The sequence below is a fragment of the Lissotriton vulgaris genome, chromosome 1_1, assembly GCF_964263255.1.
Source record: "Lissotriton vulgaris chromosome 1_1, aLisVul1.2, whole genome shotgun sequence".
In the NCBI taxonomy this organism is placed as follows: domain Eukaryota; kingdom Metazoa; phylum Chordata; class Amphibia; order Caudata; family Salamandridae; genus Lissotriton; species Lissotriton vulgaris.
In genome coordinates this window covers 1,018,035,816-1,018,059,194 of record NC_141685.1, presented here as the reverse complement: position 1 = coordinate 1,018,059,194, position 23,379 = coordinate 1,018,035,816, and the positions used below count along the sequence as shown (strand labels likewise).

Here is a 23,379-nt window from a genome sequence, read left to right as displayed (position 1 = left end):
GATTCTTTTCAAGAAAGTGCTCTGTGAGTTTTGTTGTGTTTTTTTGCACCTGATTGTGCTCTGGTGCTCACAAATCCTCAGTTTAATTTTCCTGCAAGTTATACCCACATATGATAAGTTGCATGGGCCCTTTGTCAAGTAGACAACGTTGGTGCTGTTGCAGTTTGTGTGGACACGTTGGTTCCACACCTTTCCTGGTTCCAGTGAGAGCGTTTTGGTGTTGCAGGTCAGGTGGCAGACACTGCAATTGCCGCACTGATAATGTCCTACGATGTTGATGGCAGGGGTGTGTGCGATGTTGACTCTTTGTTTAGTTCTGCACCAGGACACTCAGTCTGCAAAGGCAGTGTGTGGGTGTCAGGGTGCAGGGCCCCTAAGGGTGGCACAATAAGTGATGCAGCCCTTAGGGGTCTTCTCCTGTCACCATGCCCTGGGTACCTAGGGTACCATTTACTAGGGGCTGACAGGTGGCCAGAGATGCCAATTGGGTTTTAGTTTCAACACAGTTTTAGGGAAGGAACACAGGCCCTGGATACCTGGTTGGCAGGAGCCCAGGGCACACTCAGTCAAAGCACATCAGCAGTTCAGAGAAAAGTGGGGGCATACCAATGCAAGAATGATGGCCCAAGTCCTCCTGGTAAATTTGGATTGGACGAGGAGAGTGTGGCATCCCGAAACTCCTGGGCATGAGAATCTGTCCTCTGATCATGCTGCCACTTTCGGAAGGATCTCCCCTCGCAGCAATAGGGCAGGGTCCTGCTCACAAATCCGTGCACCCTCCACTTCCGTGCTTAGAGATAGAGCAGCAACAGGTGAACGCTTTTGGCCTTCCTTCCAAGGTCATGGACATCTTCCTGGCAGCCAGACGTCCCTTTCCCAAATCTGTAGTCATCTGCTGTTGGGTCAAGTTTGTAGCCTGGTGCACGACCAAACCAGTTGGCCCACTTCACTCCAAGCTGTTTGTTGTTCGTGTATCCTTTTCCCAGCAGGGCCATGCTTTCGGCACAATAAAAAGAATACCTGTAGCTATTGCTTTTTACATTTGCAGAAGCAGCCTTCTTGGTTTAAATCACCAGTTATGATGAGTTTCCTTAAAGGGCTACATCATTTTTTTCCCCCTTTCACTTTTCATTATACCCCAGTGGGATTTGAAATAAATGTGGACTTTTCTCATGTGTTCTCTATTCAAATCTGTGTGTAGCTGGCATCTCAGGTTGCTGACTTTTAAGAAGGTCTTCTTGGTTGCCATAACATCAGCACAGACGGTGAGCAATCTTTAGGCCCTCTCTGTTAACACTCCTAATACTAGCTTCTACATACATATGCTGGTTCCTGTGACTCATGCCTCCTTTTTGCCAAAGGTAGATACTCCCTTTCACATCAGACAACTACCACTCTGCCAAAGTTCTTTACTCCACCTCACCCCCTGAGGAGGAGAGACAACATCGCCTGGACCCAAAAAGGGGCTGTCCATTTTTACATGAATCATTCCAGAGGACATAGAATAGAAGAGAAGCTTCTTGTTGGGTTCACAGGAACAAAGAATGGAAAAGCAGTGTAAAAAAGAACCATCTCTTGCTGGATCACACTCTGCATTATGATCTGCTAGGTATTAATGAAGAAGAAGCCTCCTGAAGGCTTGTGGTTAATTCGACCATTGGCCAGTGTGTTACTTCTGCAGGGAATGTAGTTCTAGTGTTTCTATTGTTTGTAGAACATTTAGCAGTGACAGACTTGCTGTCTTCGAGCATGGCGTTGACCTGTACTCCAATCTTTTCACCCTCTTTGATTGACCAAGGGATTGTTTTACAGAAAAAACCTGGTCCTTTACTGATTGCAGTTGTTGGCTCTTTGTTATTCACATCCTGTCCTTACAGGAGTGTTCTGATTTGCTGGTAGGTAAGGATTCAAAGCAAGGTCAGCGTAACATCCACTTCCAGTGAGTTGTAATGGTTGAAAGGGGTGTGGTGTTGTGTATAAGAGATGGAGTGGCTGCATTACACTAGTTTGATTAGTTACAGAGAATTGCTAAAGGAAGCATGACATAAAAAGTGTAAAAAACTGCAGAACCAGGGTAAATATAGCAAGGTTTCAAGTCGTAAAAACACATTTTGGATTTTACTGTAACCCCTCATAATTTTGGTTGTTCCATATTAAATCGTTAATGGATTCACATGCTTTCAAAACTCTCCATTCATCAGGAAAGTAAGCATGTCTCATGTTTAATATACTTTAAACATGCAAAGCTGTAAAATGCCAGCATTGGTGAGCTAACTTTACAGGTAAATTACATCTGTGCACATACCCAATTGCTATTAAATTATGTGCTCCTTGGCCTTTTCTAGGAGAGGATTCGAAATCATAAGTACCGAAGTTTGAACGACCTGGAGAGGGATGTGATGCTGCTGTGCATGAATGCTCAGACCTTTAACCTTGAAGGCTCGCTGGTAAGCATGGGGCACTTTACACATGGTGACTACAGTAGTGGGGCTAGGCAGGAGTGGAACATGATAGAGAATTTGTAAGTACTTTAAACACGCCTGTAACACCTTTTACAACATATATGGTAGCAATCTGGAAAGCACTAGCTACCTATTACCAACTCGCCTTCACTCTGGAATTTAATGAGGATACGTGCTGCAGAGGTAACCCAATCCTTTATGTGAATGCCCGTCTCTCTGGAGTTAATTGCTGCAGAGTTCAGCGAATCCTGCATATTGTGGTCCTTGAAAGAATGGGACTGACATAGCGGGATTAGTGCCAGAAGTTTAAAAGAAGCCATGAGGCAGTTGAACTTGCAGGCTGTGAGTCTGCTGAAGGAATTCCTTAGAGGTTGTGTCCTGTTGAATTGTTTACAGACAGGGAGTAAGACTCAGTAGATGGGCAACTAAAGATTTTGTCCCCACTTTCCCTGCCATTCTTCAGTACTCTAAAGCAATTTAGCAATACGGATTACTGCATCACTGTTCTCTCCTGCCTCCCTGCAAAGGTCCTCAACTTAATCCACCATATTCCTTTTTATCTGTCCTAGATCTGTCCCTATTGCCAGGCACTCATGTCTTAATCTATCACAGTACTTTAAGGTGTTGGAACGAAAATGCTTACATGCTAATGGCCATTTCTTGCAGTACTGATCTTGTGATTTTTCCCTCAGAAATATCACAGTGCCTCCTTGTACTAAGGCGCATAGTGGAGAAGCTCCAGCTAACAGCGAAGCAGCTGTTTGGTCTACTAGCTTGGACAACTCTACATTTTCTGACCATATTTGTAGCATTAATAAACCGATGGCTGCTCCAATGCTTGTACTAATTAGCTAGTCTGGTCTTGTTGCCTACAAATCAGACTTCTGCTCCCCTTCTCCAATACTTCATTTCTTTGGAGGCAGGCTCCTGCACGACTTATCCTGAACTAGGCACTTTCTTATTAAATTGGTTTTATTGACAAGCAGCTTAGTCCAATTGAGGACTGCTTATGGCACCTGGTTTGTCGAGTACTGCACTATAGTATCTTCATTGGAAGTCCTAAGCATTAGAACTTGTCCCTACCCAATGCGAGATCTCTACATCATATACAAATAAATTATAATAGTTGTAGGAAAGAGGATTATGTGGTGTGGTTGCAAGACCTCACCATGCAATATTGTTACAATCTGTATTTTTGATTTTGAAATATTTTAGTCTTGCAGTGTGAATCTTTTTGGATTCACTATGCTGTGCATTATTCCGCCATCTAGTGGTTGGGTCCGGAATTGTAGTCTTTTTGTTGTTGTTTATTTTTCTTCGTTGCCCAGGTGGGCGTCGACGCCCCACCATTTGGTGTCCTTCATGACGTCGGCACGCTTCCTGCGGAAGCTCCCACCCTTGGTAGCCATCTTCAGATTCTTTTTTCCGCCGTTGGGTCTGGATCGTTGCCGAGGAGTTCCAAAGTTTTGGAAGAGGAATTGAAAAAAAAGAAGATATTCGACGAAGAATCAAGTTTTTCAACTACACCGGACTACAGGTCAGGTACCCGGAGCGACGAGGGCGAAGTTTTACGAACAAAACCTCGACGTTTGACGGAGAATGCACTTGCAGGAGGCTCCGTGAGCGCGGGTATGGACAAAACCAGGTTCACGTTTTGCACCAATTGCCATCAAAAGTACGCACAGGAACACCAGCATCCAGTCTGCAACCTCTGCCTGCCGCTCGACCACAGAAGCGTAGACTGCAACGCCTGCTCGGCGTTTACAACCAAGACCCTCAGAGTAAGTGAGAGGCAGGGAAGAGCGAACCACAACATGCAGGGGCAGGGGCACCTCCATCGCTACGAGACCTGGGCCTCTTCAGTCAAGAAGAGGACAACATCACTGAAGGACCCGAGGACTGCACGGTCGTCGAGGTCCATAAGAAAACGTCGAAGAAGGTAAGGGAGTCAATCCCTAAACACCCAAGCGACGCTCTAAAGAGTGAAGCAAAAGCCCTGAGCGACACTCATAAGGGTGAAGCAAAATCCTCAAAATGAGCTCTGCCGTCGCAACATTAGATGAAAACAACAGCCTCCAGAGACAGTCAGCCGAGCAGATCCTTCGAAAAGGACTCCCAATCGGCGAAAAACCTTGAAAAGACATCGAAGGTTGCCCTCGAGAAGGACACCTCGGCGCCGAGGAAAGAGGAACCGACATTAACGTCCTCGAAGAGAAGCGCTCCAACCCTCGACGCCGAACATGCCGCTGAGATGGAGTAGAAGAAGAGGAGACTCTAGCCGAAATGGCGAGCATCCTATAGCGGAAGAAGGACTTAGACAAGAAGATACGCCAATACACCATCCCACCGAAACCCGTGGTAGAGGTCAAAAGGTAAGACGAAGACGTGGAAGCGCTGAAAACACCCGAACCAGTCGAGGAACTGGGGGAAGAGGACTAATATTTCGAGGGAGAGGGCGACGAAGATCTGCAATCCTACCGGGACTGGACGTGCTCGGAGACACAAGCCGTGGATTGGCAAGATCTCAACGCCCAATCGCCAGAGGAGGGTGTAGACACTTACCCCTCGAGGCCTTCGCCACCAGACGACATAGGGATCTACAACATGGTCGTGCAGAAGGCTGCACAGACTTATGGAGTGCAAATGAAGCCCAAGGCATGTTTCCTTCTGGAAACTCTACTATCTCGGCAGACCAGAGGCCAATTCCTGCCCATGCTCCCCAGTGTGCTGAACCAGGGTAGAGAGGCCTTTAAGGAGCCAGCAGGATGCAAGGCTGTGATGCCTAGAACAGAGAAAAAATACAATCATTCTTCAAAGGACCCTGCATACATCCAGGGGTCAGTGCCAGCAGACTCCATAATTGCACCAACGGCTAGGAGAGGGCCAATGTTCCCAAAAATACCGGACCACCTCCAGACAAGGAGAGTAGGAGGATGGGCCTCACAGGGAGGAAGGTGGAGAGAAATGCGGCGATACAGTGGCACATTGCGAATTACAACGCCCTGCTCAACAGGCACACATACCAACACTGGGATGAAGTGGGGCAGCTCCTAAAGCACCTACCAGATCAGTACCAACAGAGAGCTGCTCACCTGGTAGAGAAATTAAAGAACTTGGCGAACACATGCCTAAAACCGGCACTGGATGCTGCAGATACATCAAGCAGACTGATGATGATAGGGGTGACTGAGAGAAGACACACATGGCTGAGAATTTCAGGATTAAAGCCTGAGGTACAAAGCAACTTCTTAAATACACCCTTCAATGGAAAACAACTGTTCGGCACACCAGTGGACGACAAGTTGACACAGCTCAAAAAGGACAACGAAACAGCAAGATCCATGGGAACAGCCTGACATCTTGTTCCTGTCCGAGACCTGGCTCACAGATGATTCCTCCCCTGATATCCTGGCGGCCATCCCCCCAGGATATTACATACTGCAAGCCAATCGCCCCTCTGGCAAAGTGGGCGGCGGGGTCGCAGCCATCATTAGCCACTCAATCAGGTTTTCCCCTATACCTATCCCCAGCATTCCTATGACCGACTGTCTTGCTCTCAGGCTGGAGCAACCTGGGTCCTCTCTTGTATGTGTCCTAGTTTACCGTCCCCCTCAACCCATGCCAAACTTCTCAGTTCAGTTTGGGGAGCTCATCTCCCAGCTGACTATCAACAACACTAATGTTTTGGTTCTCGGCGACTTCAATTATTGGCCATCGGACCCTCACGAAACCCCGGATTCTCTCGCCTTTTCCGACCTTATGCTTGCCCTCAATTGTATTCAACACATACACACACCCACACATGCTAAAGGTCATATTTTGGACCAGGTATGGACTTCTTCTTTAGACATCTTCACACCCCTTGTCCTCCGCTGCCCCTGGTCAGATCATCTACTTATCACTTTCTCCCTTGCTAAGCCTCCCCCGACCAATATTATCCGAGAATCTAATTTCCTGGCACGTAATTGGAACAAGGCCGACCTCAACAAATTCACTTCCCTCCTGAGCTCATCAGCCCCTTCTACTACGGGACCCCCCACTTCCATTGACTCTCAGTCTGATAATCTTATCCAATGGCTTGTCTCCGCCGCTGACTCGGTGGCACCTCTAAAACCTGTTAAGACGCGGCGCAGTCACGACGCCCATAGGTGGTTCACCGAGGAACTCAAGGCACTGAAACTTAGTCTCCGCCAGGCCGAAAGACGCTGGCGTTGAGGATATACTCCCGAGACAAAAGCTGTCTTCTCTTCTCAGCTGAGGGAATACAAGTCTGCTATAGCCCAGGCTAAATCCAGCTATTTCTCCAATAAGATTTTGAACTCTACTAACAAATCTAAAGACATTTTTTCTATTGTTGAGGAATTATCTAACCCGGCGAGAGTCACCATTGCCCCGCTTCCCTCCCAGCCTCTGTGTGACTCCCTGAATCAGTTCTTCGTGGACAAAATTGTTAAAATCAAAACCAGCATTTCTGCTCAGGTTTCATCCACTTCTTCCCCCCCCCCAGCACTTCCTTTCACCCTATCACCCACACCCTATCCCAGCTCCCCCTCATTCCAGAAGAGATGTTTCTCTCCCTTTTGCTCAAAGTTTCTTCTGGCTCCCCTAGCGACTGTTGCCCCCCCTCTGCCCTGCGAGAAGCTTTTACTTCCTGCCCGGACCCCCCTTTAGCCCTCTTAAACAACTCTTTAACCTCGGGGGTGGTCCCGGGTTCCTTCAAACGGGCAGAGGTGGTCGCCATCCTGAAAAAACCCACGGCTGACCCGTCCACCATGAGCAACTATCGCCCTATCTCCCTCCTTCCCTTCCTTAGCAAAGTCCTGGAGTCCCATGTCACTCAAACCCTTACTTCTTTTATTGAGGACTCTTGTGTTTTGGACCCCCAGCAGGCTGGGTTCAGACCTGCGCATTCCACAGAAGCAGTCATCCTCTCTGTGATGGACGAACTACGCAGGGGCGCCGACTCTAACACCTGTCAGGCCCTGGTTCTTCTAGACCTGTCAGCCGCCTTTGACACGGTCGACCACGATATTTTGGTCGACCGTGTCAGAGAGGCTGGCATCCAGGGCACTGCCCTGAATTGGGTGCGCTCTTTTCTGACTCACCGCCATCAAGCTGTCAGACTGTCCCAGTTTTCTGCCTCTCAAGTCAAGCTGACCTGTGGTGTCCCGCAGGGATCCTCCTTATCCCCTCTCCTTTTTAATTTATACCTAGCCCCGCTTATCCGTTCCCTCCGCCAATTCAATGTCTCCGCGTTCAATTACGCGGATGACATTCAACTGGTCTTCACTATCGACTCCAGTGACCAATCCATCTCCACTTTCCAAAACACCCTCTGCTTCATCAGCGATTGGATGGGCACAAACCATCTGAAACTTAACCCCGACAAGACTGAGCTGGTGCTTGTCGGGGGGCCCTCTAATCCCTGGCACTCTTCCTTTTGGCCTGCCAGTCTGGGCAGCCCCCCTTGCCCTGTCAACTCAGCAAAAAGTCTGGGAGTTGTCATAAGCAACGACCTTTCTATGACACCCCAGATCAGCGCTGTAGTCTCCTCCAGCCATTTCCAGCTCAGGAAAATACGCAAAATCTCCCGCCTACTTACCACCGATGCCCTCACTTTGGCCCTGCTTGCGTTAGTCATGTCTAGGCTTGACTACGCAAATGCACTTTACGTAGGCATTCCTGCATACCAACTTAGGAGACTCCAGCTGATCCAAAATCAAGCTGCCCGCTTGATCTATCATCAACCTAGAGATCAGCACGTCCAACCTCTCCTAAAAAGTCTCCACTGGCTTCCGGTTTCTGCCCGCTGCAACTTTAAGCTTGGTTGCATCATTTTTAAATCCCTCACTGGTCATGGTCCCTCCTTCATTTCTTCTTTGCTTCATCCTTATGTTCCCTCCCGCACTCTTCGGTCATCTCAATTGGCCTTACTTTCTGTCCCCAGATTCAAGCGGAAGAAACACAGTGGCCTCAGGTTTTCTTTCTTAGCCCCGTCTTTTTGGAACACCTTACCTCTTTCTCTTGGGCTGCCCTCCCCCTACACCACATTCAGATCCTCCCTCAAAACTCACCTTTTCACTGTAGCTTATTACTAGCCGTCATTCTGTGTTATGTTATCTTCTGTCTCTCCTCCCTGCTCCCTCTGTATAGCGCCAAGAAACCTAATGGTGTTAGCGCGCTCAATAAGTTAATTTAACATAACATAACATAACACTGCAGTTCAGGGGGATGAGAAGAGGCACACCCACAAGGAACCGGGTGGTAGAAGTGGAGGCAACGTGCCGACCACATCGCACCAAACGTTCCAGCAAGGCTACCAAGGGAACAACCAAGGCCAGCAGCAGCAGGATCAGCTGCAGCAGAACTGGCAGTACCAACCCCGGGGACAGTTCTTTCAAGGGTGCGGAAATGGACGAGGTCAGACACGGAGGGGAGGACAACAGCTCTCAACCAAGTGACTCTGCCATGCATCAGGCCCCACCCTAGTAACACCTCAGGGTGGCGAGAAAACAAAAGGAGAAGATGCAACAAAACGTTCAGCGACAACACCAGTAGGGGGAAGAATAAGAGACTTCATCCAGGAATGGAGGAAAGTGACATCAGACAAATGAATCCTAAACATCATACAATACGGATAGAGTTAGAAAGACAACCTCCAAACAAAAAACCAAGAAGAAAGGCACACTCAGGAAAGGAGCTCTCACAACAAGATGCACAGGAATTGCTCAGCAAGGAGGCAATAGAAGTGGTGCCGCAAAACCAAAGGAACAAGGGAGTTTACTCAACTTACTTCCTGGTACCAAACGTAGACGAAACACTAAGACCTATCCTAGATCTGAGGTTCCTCAACAAATTCATAAGGACACAAAAATTCAAGCTGACCTCCCTACAAGAGGTAATACCACAAATACAGCAAGGAGACTTCATGAAATGAAAATTGATTTTATAAAGCGCAAATAGCTGCCATGGGGCGTCCAAGCGCTAAGAAAGAGGTGCAAACTGAAAAGGACCAAAGGCCATGGTAAAAAGCTCTATTTGTTAAACAAAAACGTTTTCAGTTGTTTACGAAAAGACAAATTGGGATTAGATCTCAAGTGGAGGGGAAGAGTATTCCACAACTTGGCTCTCCACTTGATCCGTGCCCGGCTAAATATCTGGGGAAGGTGGCATCTGCCTTAAATGTCCTGCTTAACCCTCTTCTGAATTCCTCTCTGTCAACAGGTGTGGTTCCGCAGGCATGGAAGCATGCCTTGATCCTGCCACTGATCAAGAAGCCTACCTTGGACCCCCTTATCCATGCCAACTATAGGCCTATTTCCCTTCTCCCTGCTCTGGCGAAAGTGGCCGAGAAATTTGCACATCGGACGATTTCCAATTTCATCGAAGGAAACGATCTGTTGCACGCCACGCAATCTGGGTTCCGTGCAAATTATAGCACGGAGTTGGCTCTTCTCGAGGTCACGGATGCCATCAGGGAAGTACTCGACTCTGGGGGAAGAGCCATGTTGGTAATGCTTGATCTGTCGGCGGCTTTCGACAACGTTCCTCACGATCGCCTCTGTGAGAAGGTGGCCTGATATGCAGTGCTCACTATTCTAGTGAACACTATGTATCAGTCCAGCAACCCTTATTGATGATTGGTTGTAAGTCAACCTTATAGACCAGCTATCCTAGTAGCGTGGATACGAGCAGTCTAAGGCTAAAGACTCGAGAGGGCGCGTTAAGCCAGCTGTTTACCACACATATACCCCTTGAATACCAAGTGAAAGGACACCACACAAGTGTTATGAAAATAAACAGTTATTTATTTAAAGATCACAACAGCCCTGTACTCTTTATGAGGACAGGGTACTAAGCACAAACCAAAACTCTTACAAAAATACTTAAGTTAGCACAGTATATACAAATGCCCGAGGGGCACGGAAAACCATATACTCTGAAAGTGGAATGCGAAATTCCTAGCAGGTAAGTACAGTACTAATAGCTTTTGGAATCGCTAGGACTTGACTAGGGAATCGTTAGATTATGTCTAGGAGGCCTAGGGGACTCGGGTGCAGTGTGTGCACTCTCACGCGAGATGCGGGACAAAAGTCTATGGTAGCTAGGAATTAGAAAGTTAGTGTTCTCGGGCGAACCCGACCTGGTAGGGAGAAAACGAAAGTAGATTCTGACCCTTGGATAGTGAGGCTATGCTGGGGCACCGAAATGCCGAAGTTACCTAGCCCAGGGGCTGCAGCTGCATAGGTCTGAAAAGACGTCGGGAATCCTCGTAGACGGACCAGGAGCCGGAAGAAAAGATGCTGGCCGGTGACCAGTGAAGAAAGTTCAGTCGGATCCAAGCCTGGATCTTGAAGATAGATGACACCTGAAAGCAGAGGGGACCAAGTTCGAGACTACTAGCCAGTAGTCAGTGGGCACCAGGAGGGCACCGGATGGTAGCCACCTCGACTAGGTGAGTGGGTGACGCTTGACTCGAAGATCTCACGGACCAGGAGGCGTTGTCGGCGACCAGGATGGAGGATCGAGCTGTCCCACGAAGATAGAAGCTGTCGGCGTCGCTGGACCCAGGATTGGGCAACAAAGCCTTGGCAAATTCAAGCCCACGCGGTGGACCTAAAATGGCGTCTGGAGTGGACCAGGAGGGTCCGGGGTGCCTCTCTTGAAGAAGGAAGCAAAGGCCAGCCTGGAGCAACCAGACCAGCAGTCGTGAAGTCGTTGGGCGTCGTTCAGAGGGCCACAAGCCAGCCGGCTAGTAGCCAAACAACGCGGTGCACAGCAAACAGCAGAAGGGCCCCACGCAGATCGTGGAGATGCAGGGGGGCTGATCTTGGGTGCTGGAGCTGCGCAGGGTCGGGGCTTCTCGGACCCCAAAGCACTCACCAGTGGAGGACACGGTGGGCTTGCAGTAAAGATGTCGTGCAGTCTTGGCGATCGTCGGTCCCTTGAGGTCTCGTCGCACTCACGGTTCTCAGCTGGGCTGTAGAGGTGAGTAGAGGTCAGAGGGGCCAGGGAAGCCGGGTCTCGTCGAGCTGGGTCGTCGGATTCGTGATGAAGGACTTGCAGCAGACCGCAGTGTTCTTTAGGATGGTGCCTGCGGATGCAGGGTGACTACTCCTTAGCCACAAGGGAGAATCTTGAAGAAGAAATCGTGAAGTCCTTTCGAAGAAAGTGGTATCTTGATTCCAAAGATGATCTAATTTTAACAGGGGGCCCGCTCCTATCTTTATACTAAAAAAGGGGGCTGACCCGGTGACTAGGTCCTGCCTATGGGTGGGACTAGGTGGGGGGTGGTTACACCCCTCAGCCATGCCGGACTTCCCCAGGCCAGGGGCTGGTGTGCCCCTGGAACTGGTTCAGACCGGCCTATGCGTAGTGAGCACCGGGGTGCCACTCAGCAGTCACCTTCCTGTAAAGCCCTGCCTACCCAGGATACACAAAACCATGTCTGGGACGGTGCTAGCACCGCCCCTGACAGGAAACCCTTTGTCCAGGCTCCCCTCGCTGGAAGGACTCCCAGCTGCAGGGGGTCAGACTCGTGTCTGTGGTGGCAGCATCCATTTTGTGGAGCTGAGGCTTCAGTTAACTTTAACCGGGGTTCACAGTTACATACATGTCGTGTCCCTCTAGAAGGGTGGAATGCTAACCCCGTCGCCAGAATTGGCGAGGGGTTAGTATTCCAATTCGTATGACACCTTACTCGACATGTTTTGATAAAGCAATACCAAAGATAGCATTTAACCGCGAGGATTATAATGCACTTAAGAGTATATGGTATGTGATATCATGGAACAGCTATTAGGACTTGATTCCGCAAGCTGCAGACAGGCTCAGCTCATGCCAGAGCACCATCTCACACGATTCCAAGCACTCTGCCTTCAGGATTGTCAAGGCCTGCCATAGGAGTGACTGATAGGAATCTGTGTGTCCATTTTAGGGTTAGGTATAGGGATACTACACCTACAGCAAAGGGTGATTACACGACTTTGCCCCAGCTGTCATGCAGCCAGTTGTGTCAAATTTAGGAGGCCAGCCAGGGGTGGCATAATACATGCTGCAGCCCCTGGCAGCCCTGGGTACACCTATGCCCTGAGTTACAGGGTCTGATAAGGTGGCCCAGTACCAATTGGAAATGCACCTAGGGTACATGGAATCCATTTTAAAGAGAGAGCAGTAGGCCTGGGGTCCTGATTGGCAGGGTCCCAGGTCGACTATGTCCAAAACCAGCTAAAACACAGGGCAAAAAGTTGGGGGCAACCATAGTCAGGATGTACCTTCCTACACAACCCCCCCCCAAACGAAAGGAGATAAGGCTATCCTTGTCCAGGTAAGCCTCTATTACCTAAGTGGCCATATAAGGAAGGGCCAGCTCTGGCTTGGTTTCCTCCTGTGTCATGGTCCACTAGGCAACCCCTCACCCTAAGGGTATCTGAGGGTCTCCACCATAGGGAATCTCTGTCTCTGGTGTGTCTTGGGAAAGAAGAAGGCTGATGCTGGGATGGAGTACTGAAGTGAGGCTCCTCTACCTTTGGGCTCAACTTCCTCCAATCACCATCCATCATATGTGCCTTTCTTTCTTTAGCTGAGATGCACTGAGCTCTCAGGGTCAGCCTCTGGCTACCTAAAGCTGGAGGCTGAGTCCCTCTGTTTGGCTTACTGGAGGGACAGGTCAGGTCTGGGGTGTTTAGGCCCCATGTTTGGCTGTGCCCAACAGTGTCCAGCTGTGGGAGTTCCCTAACTACTTTTAAGGGGGATCCCTCAGGAGTCTGCTCTATTTTCACTTGGCTAGGTTTACCAGCTTCAGTGATCCTAATCTGCTGATTAAGGGGTTCTTTTGGACAGGGGGCCCTTTGGGGTCCACCACTGGCCTCCCTGATCTCTTCAGCCCTGGGCTGACTGAGGCAGGGTAGAGAGGTGCAGGTTACCTGCTCCAGACTGGGTCCCACCTGGGAAGGGTCCACTGCCATCAGGGGCTCTGCCAGGCTAGGCCTGACTACCTCTGGGGCAGTTCCTTCAACAGGGGTAGAGTCAGTTCCCTGAGGAGGCTGGCTCTCACCTAGTGTCTGGGAGGGGGAAGACTCTTCTTCCTCCTCAATGCTCTCTGTTTGAGTGGAGTGATCCATTGTTTCAGGCTTCACAACCTCACTATCTGTCTGAGTAGAGGCTGAGACCATTTCAACCTTGCCAACCTTTTCAGGAGGGCACTCAGTCTGTGTTTGGGCTGTGACTGTCACAGCCCTCCTATCCTGTTCTGAAAAGTCTGTCTGAGCCTGGGCAGTGGCTACCACTGCCCTTCCAACCTTTTCAGGGAGGAATGGTGCTTGGACTGGGGCTGTAGCTATTACTGCCCCACTAACCTGTCTGGATAGGCCTATCATTCTGGAATGTGTTTCTTGTTCCACCTCAGCCCATGCTGAGAGTTCCAGGTCATTCCCCAGTAAGCAATCTACAGGTAGGTTATCTGTCACTGCCACTCTCATGGGCCCTGTGACATTACCCCAACTGAGCTTGACTACTGCCATGGGATGCCTTCTCTTCACTCCATGAATGTCTGTCACCTGATAAGTAAAACCAGGGGTCAGTTGAGCAGAGGGGACCAGATGGTCACTCACCATGGTGAGGCTGGCCCCGGTGTCTCTGAATGCCTCAACTTTCTGACCATTCACTAAAACTTCTTGTCTATACTTGCCCAAAATGTGGGGTCCAGTAGTGAAGTTGGCAAACCCCATGCCAGTCTCACAGACAAGAGTGTGGTCAGGGAACCTGGCTAAGCCATAGTCCTCCTGTTGGCCCAGAGTAATGCCCACCACATTCTTGGGGGCACTCCCACCACCTGGGGGATTACCACTAGTGGTAACAGGAGGTTTAGGAGTATTACCTGGGGGTGTATTTCCCTTATTACCATTTTTAGGGCAACTGGCATCACTTTTGTAATGACCCACCTGTTTACAGGTATGGCAATAAGGTTTCTTCTGTTCTGAAGGAGTGTTCTGGGACCCACCACCCTTGTTGGAATTTTGGGGCCCTTGGGAAGTCTTCTCTGTGGATTTATCCCCACCCTTCTCTTGAGGCTTGGTTGATTCCTTTTTCTGGTCACCACCCTGGTTTTTAGGCCTAACCCTGGTTCTGACCCATTTGTCTGCCCTCTTACCCAATTCCTGTGGAGAGGTCAACTCAGAGTCTACCAGGTGCTGATGTAATAGCTGGTTCTGACAATTATTTAAGATTTGCTCCCTCATAATTAGATTATACAATCCTTTAAAATCAGTAACCTTACTACCCAGTAGCCAGCCTTCAAAAGCCTTAGTGGCACAATCAACAAAGTCAGTCCAATCTTGAGACTGAGTTTTCTGGGTGTCTCTGAACAGCATCCTGTATTGTTCAGTGGTTAAACCAAACCCATCAACCAGTACATTTTTCAAGACTTGGTAATTGTTAGCATCCTCCACCCTTGTGGTGAGGAGCTTATCTCTACCTTTACCATCAAAGGAGAGCCACAAGATAGCTGCCCACTTACTTTGGGGAACACCCTGCACAGTGCAGGCTCTCTCCAAAGCAGTAATCCATTTGTGGATGTCATCCCCTTCTTTAAAGGGGGGCACTATCTTATTCAGGTGCTTTGTATCAAAACTCCTTTCCCTATTGCTAGGTTTATTGCTGCCACCAGTGGGAACTAGCCCACATAATTCTTGCTCTCTAGCAAGGGCAAGTCTCTCTTTGGCCAGGGCAAGTTCTTCCCTTTCAATCCTCAGTTTGACTGCCCTTTCTTCAGCTTCATACACTCTCCTCTTAGGGGAAGACATTCCTCTGTGAGAAGAGTTGAGAGAGCCATTGGTTCGAAAGGATCTGCTAGAGCCTCTTGATAGAGACCTAACTCGTCCATTCCCAATGTTAAGCTGACCTGAGAGTGGGCCCAGGGGTCCCCCAGTACCAAGCTCATGTCTGCTTAAGTTGGACCTGCTTAGTCTACTGACTTCTAGCTGTCCCTTATCTGCCTCATCCCCAGACAACTCATCCTCCTCCTCAGCATCATCTGCCTCATGGAGGGGATGGATATCAAAGGGACCCTGTAAGGAGGGCATACTTCCTTCTGGATTAGAAGGGTCTGGGTTACCAGCCCTACTGGCATCATAGGCCTCTAAGAGACCAATCAGAAAGGAAGTGGTGGGGTTAGACCCCTGTTTTAGTTTCCTGAGAGTACACACTTGTCTCATCTCATGGAAGCTAAGAGCAGTATATTTTGAAGGGATGACCTGTGGAGGGTCAACTGACACAAGGGGAGACTCAGTGTTTCCTCCTGTGGCCGACATACTGCTTCTAGTGTGGTGTAAGTGATGCACCTACCTACACTATGTGTTACCTACTGATCCCTTGCTAAGAGTTGCAGTCAAGGTGTGCTAAGCCTTGAGGAGCTACAACAGCTGGTTCAGTAGAACTCAGAGTATTCTAAGCTTTAGTTATATGTACCTAACAGTACTTATGTGATCTTTCAACAAGATATTCTTAGGATACGTGTGGTAAAACAACAGCAAGCTCAAATCCCAACCGCTGCTCACCAAAGTGAGAAGGTGGCCTGATATGCAGTGCTCACTATTCTAGTGAACACTATGTATCAGTCCAGCAACCCTTATTGATGATTGGTTGTAAGTCAACCTTATAGACCAGCTATCCTAGTAGCGTGGATACGAGCAGTCTAAGGCTAAAGACTCGAGAGGGCGCGTTAAGCCAGCTGTTTACCACACATATACCCCTTGAATACCAAGTGAAAGGACACCACACAAGTGTTATGAAAATAAACAGTTATTTATTTAAAGATCACAACAGCCCTGTACTCTTTATGAGGACAGGGTACTAAGCACAAACCAAAACTCTTACAAAAATACTTAAGTTAGCACAGTATATACAAATGCCCGAGGGGCACGGAAAACCATATACTCTGAAAGTGGAATGCGAAATTCCTAGCAGGTAAGTACAGTACTAATAGCTTTTGGAATCGCTAGGACTTGACTAGGGAATCGTTAGATTATGTCTAGGAGGCCTAGGGGACTCGGGTGCAGTGTGTGCACTCTCACGCGAGATGCGGGACAAAAGTCTATGGTAGCTAGGAATTAGAAAGTTAGTGTTCTCGGGCGAACCCGACCTGGTAGGGAGAAAACGAAAGTAGATTCTGACCCTTGGATAGTGAGGCTATGCTGGGGCACCGAAATGCCGAAGTTACCTAGCCCAGGGGCTGCAGCTGCATAGGTCTGAAAAGACGTCGGGAATCCTCGTAGACGGACCAGGAGCCGGAAGAAAAGATGCTGGCCGGTGACCAGTGAAGAAAGTTCAGTCGGATCCAAGCCTGGATCTTGAAGATAGATGACACCTGAAAGCAGAGGGGACCAAGTTCGAGACTACTAGCCAGTAGTCAGTGGGCACCAGGAGGGCACCGGATGGTAGCCACCTCGACTAGGTGAGTGGGTGACGCTTGACTCGAAGATCTCACGGACCAGGAGGCGTTGTCGGCGACCAGGATGGAGGATCGAGCTGTCCCACGAAGATAGAAGCTGTCGGCGTCGCTGGACCCAGGATTGGGCAACAAAGCCTTGGCAAATTCAAGCCCACGCGGTGGACCTAAAATGGCGTCTGGAGTGGACCAGGAGGGTCCGGGGTGCCTCTCTTGAAGAAGGAAGCAAAGGCCAGCCTGGAGCAACCAGACCAGCAGTCGTGAAGTCGTTGGGCGTCGTTCAGAGGGCCACAAGCCAGCCGGCTAGTAGCCAAACAACGCGGTGCACAGCAAACAGCAGAAGGGCCCCACGCAGATCGTGGAGATGCAGGGGGGCTGATCTTGGGTGCTGGAGCTGCGCAGGGTCGGGGCTTCTCGGACCCCAAAGCACTCACCAGTGGAGGACACGGTGGGCTTGCAGTAAAGATGTCGTGCAGTCTTGGCGATCGTCGGTCCCTTGAGGTCTCGTCGCACTCACGGTTCTCAGCTGGGCTGTAGAGGTGAGTAGAGGTCAGAGGGGCCAGGGAAGCCGGGTCTCGTCGAGCTGGGTCGTCGGATTCGTGATGAAGGACTTGCAGCAGACCGCAGTGTTCTTTAGGATGGTGCCTGCGGATGCAGGGTGACTACTCCTTAGCCACAAGGGAGAATCTTGAAGAAGAAATCGTGAAGTCCTTTCGAAGAAAGTGGTATCTTGATTCCAAAGATGATCTAATTTTAACAGGGGGCCCGCTCCTATCTTTATACTAAAAAAGGGGGCTGACCCGGTGACTAGGTCCTGCCTATGGGTGGGACTAGGTGGGGGGTGGTTACACCCCTCAGCCATGCCGGACTTCCCCAGGCCAGGGGCTGGTGTGCCCCTGGAACTGGTTCAGACCGGCCTATGCGTAGTGAGCACCGGGGTGCCACTCAGCAGTCACCTTCCTGTAAAGCCCTGCCTACCCAGGATACACAAAACCATGTCTGGGACGGTGCTAGCACCGCCCCTGACAGGAAACCCTTTGTCCAGGCTCCCCTCGCTGGAAGGACTCCCAGCTGCAGGGGGTCAGACTCGTGTCTGTGGTGGCAGCATCCATTTTGTGGAGCTGAGGCTTCAGTTAACTTTAACCGGGGTTCACAGTTACATACATGTCGTGTCCCTCTAGAAGGGTGGAATGCTAACCCCGTCGCCAGAATTGGCGAGGGGTTAGTATTCCAATTCGTATGACACCTTACTCGACATGTTTTGATAAAGCAATACCAAAGATAGCATTTAACCGCGAGGATTATAATGCACTTAAGAGTATATGGTATGTGATATCATGGAACAGCTATTAGGACTTGATTCCGCAAGCTGCAGACAGGCTCAGCTCATGCCAGAGCACCATCTCACACGATTCCAAGCACTCTGCCTTCAGGATTGTCAAGGCCTGCCATAGGAGTGACTGATAGGAATCTGTGTGTCCATTTTAGGGTTAGGTATAGGGATACTACACCTACAGCAAAGGGTGATTACACGACTTTGCCCCAGCTGTCATGCAGCCAGTTGTGTCAAATTTAGGAGGCCAGCCAGGGGTGGCATAATACATGCTGCAGCCCCTGGCAGCCCTGGGTACACCTATGCCCTGAGTTACAGGGTCTGATAAGGTGGCCCAGTACCAATTGGAAATGCACCTAGGGTACATGGAATCCATTTTAAAGAGAGAGCAGTAGGCCTGGGGTCCTGATTGGCAGGGTCCCAGGTCGACTATGTCCAAAACCAGCTAAAACACAGGGCAAAAAGTTGGGGGCAACCATAGTCAGGATGTACCTTCCTACAGCCTCCTTGCAAGACTCTGGGAGAGCGGCCTTCGGGGAACGGTGTGGAATTGGCTTAAATCATTTCTGGCCGACCGCCGGCAAACGATCTGGGCGCCCCCTTACTCCGCTGATATGGCTCCGCTAGAGGTGGGGGTCCCGCAGGGTTCCATTCTCAGCCCCATGCTGTTTAACATCTTTATGGCCCCTCTGGCGGTAGTCGCGGAGTCCTTTGGCGCCCAGATCGTATCCTACGCCGATGACACCCAGCTCCTATTCACTTGTGATAGGGGCGGGTCATACGACGGCACACAGATCAGGGATTGCCTTGGTGCGGTTTTTGAGTGGTTCAGGTGTAATGGCTTAAAGTGCAATTCCGATAAGTCGGAGCTGCTCTTTTTTGGATGCACCTGTGAACCTGACTGGAAAGCGTGGTGGCCACAAGATATGTTTCCCCCCGACAATGTGTCTCTCAAGGCTAAAAACTTGGGAGTGATTGTGGACAGTGAACTGTCCTTTGGGCCACATATCTCGTGCCTTTCAGGTAAATGCTTTGGCATTTTACGGATGCTGAGGAAGTTTCTTCCTCTAGTGTCTCTTCAGCATAGGAAGATAATTGTTCAGGCCTTGATCGGATCTCGACTGGACTATGCAAACGTTCACTTCTTGGGTCTACCCAAATATCTTTTGACCCGTTTGCAAGTAGTCCAGAACTCGGCAGCCCGTGCCATCTACGGGCTCCCGAGAAGAGCAGGTGCCACTGTCCTACTGAACACCTTACACTGGTTACCGATCGCAAAGAGAATTCTTTTCAAAGGCCTGACTTTTGCCTTCAAAGCTTTACAAGGCACTGGCCCCAAGTACATAAGGAAACGTCTCTCCCGATATGTACCTAGTAGGCCCTTGAGATCATCTTGTCTATCCAAGATGACAGTCCCGGCTATCAGGCGGACAAGGATGGGAGGTCGATCATTCCGTTACCTAGCTCCGAAGGCTTGGAATGAACTACCACTTTCCCTTAGACAGGCTCCCAGTCTCCTTGTTTTTAGAAAAGATCTTAAAACGTGGCTTTTTACTAAATACATTTTTCTCTCTCTTCTGTCTGCATTTTAGTTATGTTGTTGTCTTACTTGCTGTAATTCTTCGCCAAAGCGCCGGGATGCTCCTCGGAGTAGCCGAGCGCTATAGAAGAAATAAATTAACATAACATAACATAACATAACATTAAAGGAGAATGAGCGGCCTCCTGCTCTTGATTTCCTGATCTTAGGGACTGTGGCTAGAAAGGCATGTGATGAGCGCAGCTGTTTGCTTGGGTGGTATGGGGTGATTAAGAAGTGATTAATCACTGGTCTTGTTTCCCAGAAGGCCTGGTAGGCGATGCACAAAGATTTAAAATTGATTCTCTCCCTGACAGGGAGCCAGTGCAAGCTTCTCAGCCCGGGTTTGGCCGAGAGCCTGCAGGGGAGCTGAAGAAGTGTGCGCGCGGCACAGTTTTGGATTAGCTGGACTTTCCGCAAGGAATATTCCGGAGCTCCTAAGTGCATAGCGTTACCAAAATCGAGGCGAGATTGAATCAGGCCTTGAATCACAATTTGTTTGGCTTCAAAGGGTAGCAAGGGGAGGATCTTCTTGAGGAGTCTAAGACCAAAACAGGTGGCAGATAGCCTGGTTGCCTGGTTATCAAACGTCATGGACCTGTCTAGCCAAATTTCAAGATTCTTTATGGTGTCCTTAGGGGCTGGTGGTGGGCCTAGACAGGAGGGCCATATAGAGCTAATTGTAGATGGAACAGAGCGGCCCAGAAGCATAAGCTCTGTTTTGTCTCCGTTGAGCTTGAGAACTGACGTGGTCATCCAGTTTTTCACTTCCTCTAGACAGCCTGCCAGGTCAGCCTTTACTAGTGAGCTGTCTTCCTGCGCAGGGGAGACCAATAGCTGAGTATCGTCCGCATAGGTGATGATCTTGATACCATATGGACGGACGATCTCAGCCAGCGGTCTCATGTAAACGTTAAACAACGTCGGGCTCAGGGATGAGCCCTGTGGAACCCCGCATCCCAGGGGTTTGCTAGAGGGGGTGGTGTCCTCTTAAAAAACTTGAAAAGTTTTGTCACTCAGAAAAGATTGAAGCCAAGTTAGCCCTCTGCCTGATACTCCTACATTAAGAAGACTCTGCAATAAGATTCTATGGTTTACCGTGTCAAATGCAGCGCTTAGATCGAGGAGGATGACTGCCACCGATCGCCCTCGATCTAAGATTTCTCTGGTTTCTTCCATCACCACAAGCAGGGCAGTTTCCGTCCCATGCTTAGGGCGAAAACCCGTCTGGGTGGCCTCTCGAGGAATAGCGTCAGAAGGCCATTAATATATTTCTCGAGGATTTTGCCAATCCAGGGAAGCAGGGAAATGGGACGATAGTTATTAAGCATATTGGCGTCCAAATTGTGTTTTTTCAGAAGTGCCCGTACAATTGCCTGTTTCCACATGGGCGGGACAATGCCTGAGGAGATGGATGCATTGAGTACATCCAACATGGTAGGAAGAATAGTGTGAATGACGGCAACCAATATGTGGGGAGGAGCAGGATCACAGGGGGAGCCTGATTTTATTGTAGCATTAAAGGAACAAGTAATTCCGGATTTAACAGGGGAAACTGATCCAAGATGGGTGACGAATGACAGGTGGTTTCCCGGGAGAACGGAGATAGTGATTCAACATGGATATTCCGGTCCACATCAGGGAATGATGAGTTTATTAAGTTGATTTTTTGAAAGAAAAACTCCGCCAGATCATTACAGCGAGATTGTGAGTCGTAATTGGCTGAAGAAGTTTGAGGAAGCTTGGTAAGGCTTTTCATGATTTGATATATTTCTTTGGGTTTGGTGCTGGCCGCGGAGATTTTTCTAGTATAGTACATGATTGAGCCATTTTTATCTCCTGTTTGTAGGCTCTTAGTGCCTTTCTATAAATAATTTTGTCTGGTGCGGCGTACTCCAATCGCCACTTTCTTTCCAGTCTTTTACACTGGCATTTTCGTTCCCTGAGCTCTGCCGAATACCAAGGAGCGGTAATCCTAGATCGTTTTAGGGTAGTTTTTCGGATGGGAAGTGTAGAATTAAGGGAATTCAATATCCAGTTGTTAAAGTTGTCATTAGCTGCCAGAGGCTCTTGACTGATTGGAAGTCTAGACGTTTCTAGATCATTGGTCCATTGTTCTAACGAAAGTTTGGACCAATTTCGTGCTTTTCGTAGTCCAGGTATTAAAGCAGGGAGTTTTTGGATTTCCCAAGTAAAGGGAATTAATGAATCATCGGTCCAGGGAAGAAAAATAGGAGGGTCCACCTTCAAGTTGGGGCAGTTACTAAACACTGGGTCCAACAGATGGCCTTTAATGTGCGTAGGGAAAAGAACAAGCTGGTTTATCTTTAATGCAGTGAGACCGGCTATCAGCTCTAGGGGAGTGTGGTTGGATGTATTATCAAAATGGATATTAACATCACCCAGCAACGTAAAGTTGGAGGGGGAGGTTGCTAGATCAGCGACAACAGGAGGTAGAGATGTATGAAACTGTTTTAAGGGCCCCGGAGGGCGATAGATTAGCGCCCCTGAAAAGCTAGCATTCGGAGAGAACTCTAGAGAGAAGGACATGCTTTCTCAATTGGGGATGAGTCAGAGGTGCAGCAGCATGTGATATGGCCTCTAAAAATAACTGCCAGACCGCCTCCTTTTCAATGGGGGCGATCTTTCCTTACAATTTGGTAACCCTGCGGGAGAGCTTGCACTAGGTCGGGTTCCGAAGACGGGGTTAACCAGGTTTCAGTAAGGAAAATTGCATCTGGTTTAAGTTCATCCAGCAATAATGCAATTTCTGTACAATGCTTAGGTAGAGACCTACAATTAAGGAGATACAATTTGGGTGCCGGCTGTTCTTTGGCAAAAAACGCGATTTTAAGCTCAGCATTACATTGAGGACAGAGAGTAGACAGATTTAAAGGGCGATAAAGATGATGGCACGTCGCATTGACCTGTTTTCTTAGCCTCTGCAGTGATTTTGAACTGTAACGCCTGGATTGGCCAGAAGAAGATGTAAGGGTTGTGGCCCCTGGCCCCTGCTGGTCGCGGACGGGCGCAGACGGGCTTGCCTTAGGCGCGCCCGCTGCGCGGCCGGGGAGTGATAATCATTTTATACGAGAGGGGGAGGGTGGGAGGCAGCCAACAGCTAGTCCGCTGCCCTTGCCGTCCAACCAAGATGCCGTCCACCCCTCTCTCCTTCCGCGTCAGCGCCTAATCGGCTGCGTGGGGAGCGGGGTTCGAGATGCGGCGTGGGAGAGGTGAGTGCTGTGGCTGAGGTGCGGTTTTTAAAAAGTGAATCAGCAAATGAATAACACAATTTCTAAAAAATAATAAATCAGCTATAGAGTGACACAATTTTAAAAAGTAATTACTACAAGCCTAAAAGCCCCCGGCTTTCTGCCTCAGGGGAAGTCAGCACACTAAATCTGACTACTATAGGCTTGAAGGACGCATACCTTCACGTTCCCATCAACCACAAACACAAGCGCCTGCTAAGGTTTGTGATCATCCAAAGCCATTACCAGTTGACAGTACTGGCATTCGGACTAAAATCAGCACCAAGGGTGTTTATAAAATGCCTAGC

General features: G+C 49.2%; 1 protein-coding gene across 2 annotated transcripts in view; it reads left to right on the top strand.

Moving 5' to 3' along the window:
• The window catches only part of LOC147748431 (SWI/SNF-related matrix-associated actin-dependent regulator of chromatin subfamily A member 4-like), a 364,311-nt gene that overhangs the window by 292,961 nt on the left and 47,971 nt on the right, over positions 1-23,379 (top strand). For both annotated transcript variants that reach the window (XM_086961561.1, XM_086961552.1), the window contains exon 8: positions 2,346-2,447. In XM_086961561.1, the coding sequence (XP_086817687.1) occupies positions 2,346-2,447 (102 nt within the window). The remainder of the gene's footprint in view (positions 1-2,345; positions 2,448-23,379) is intronic.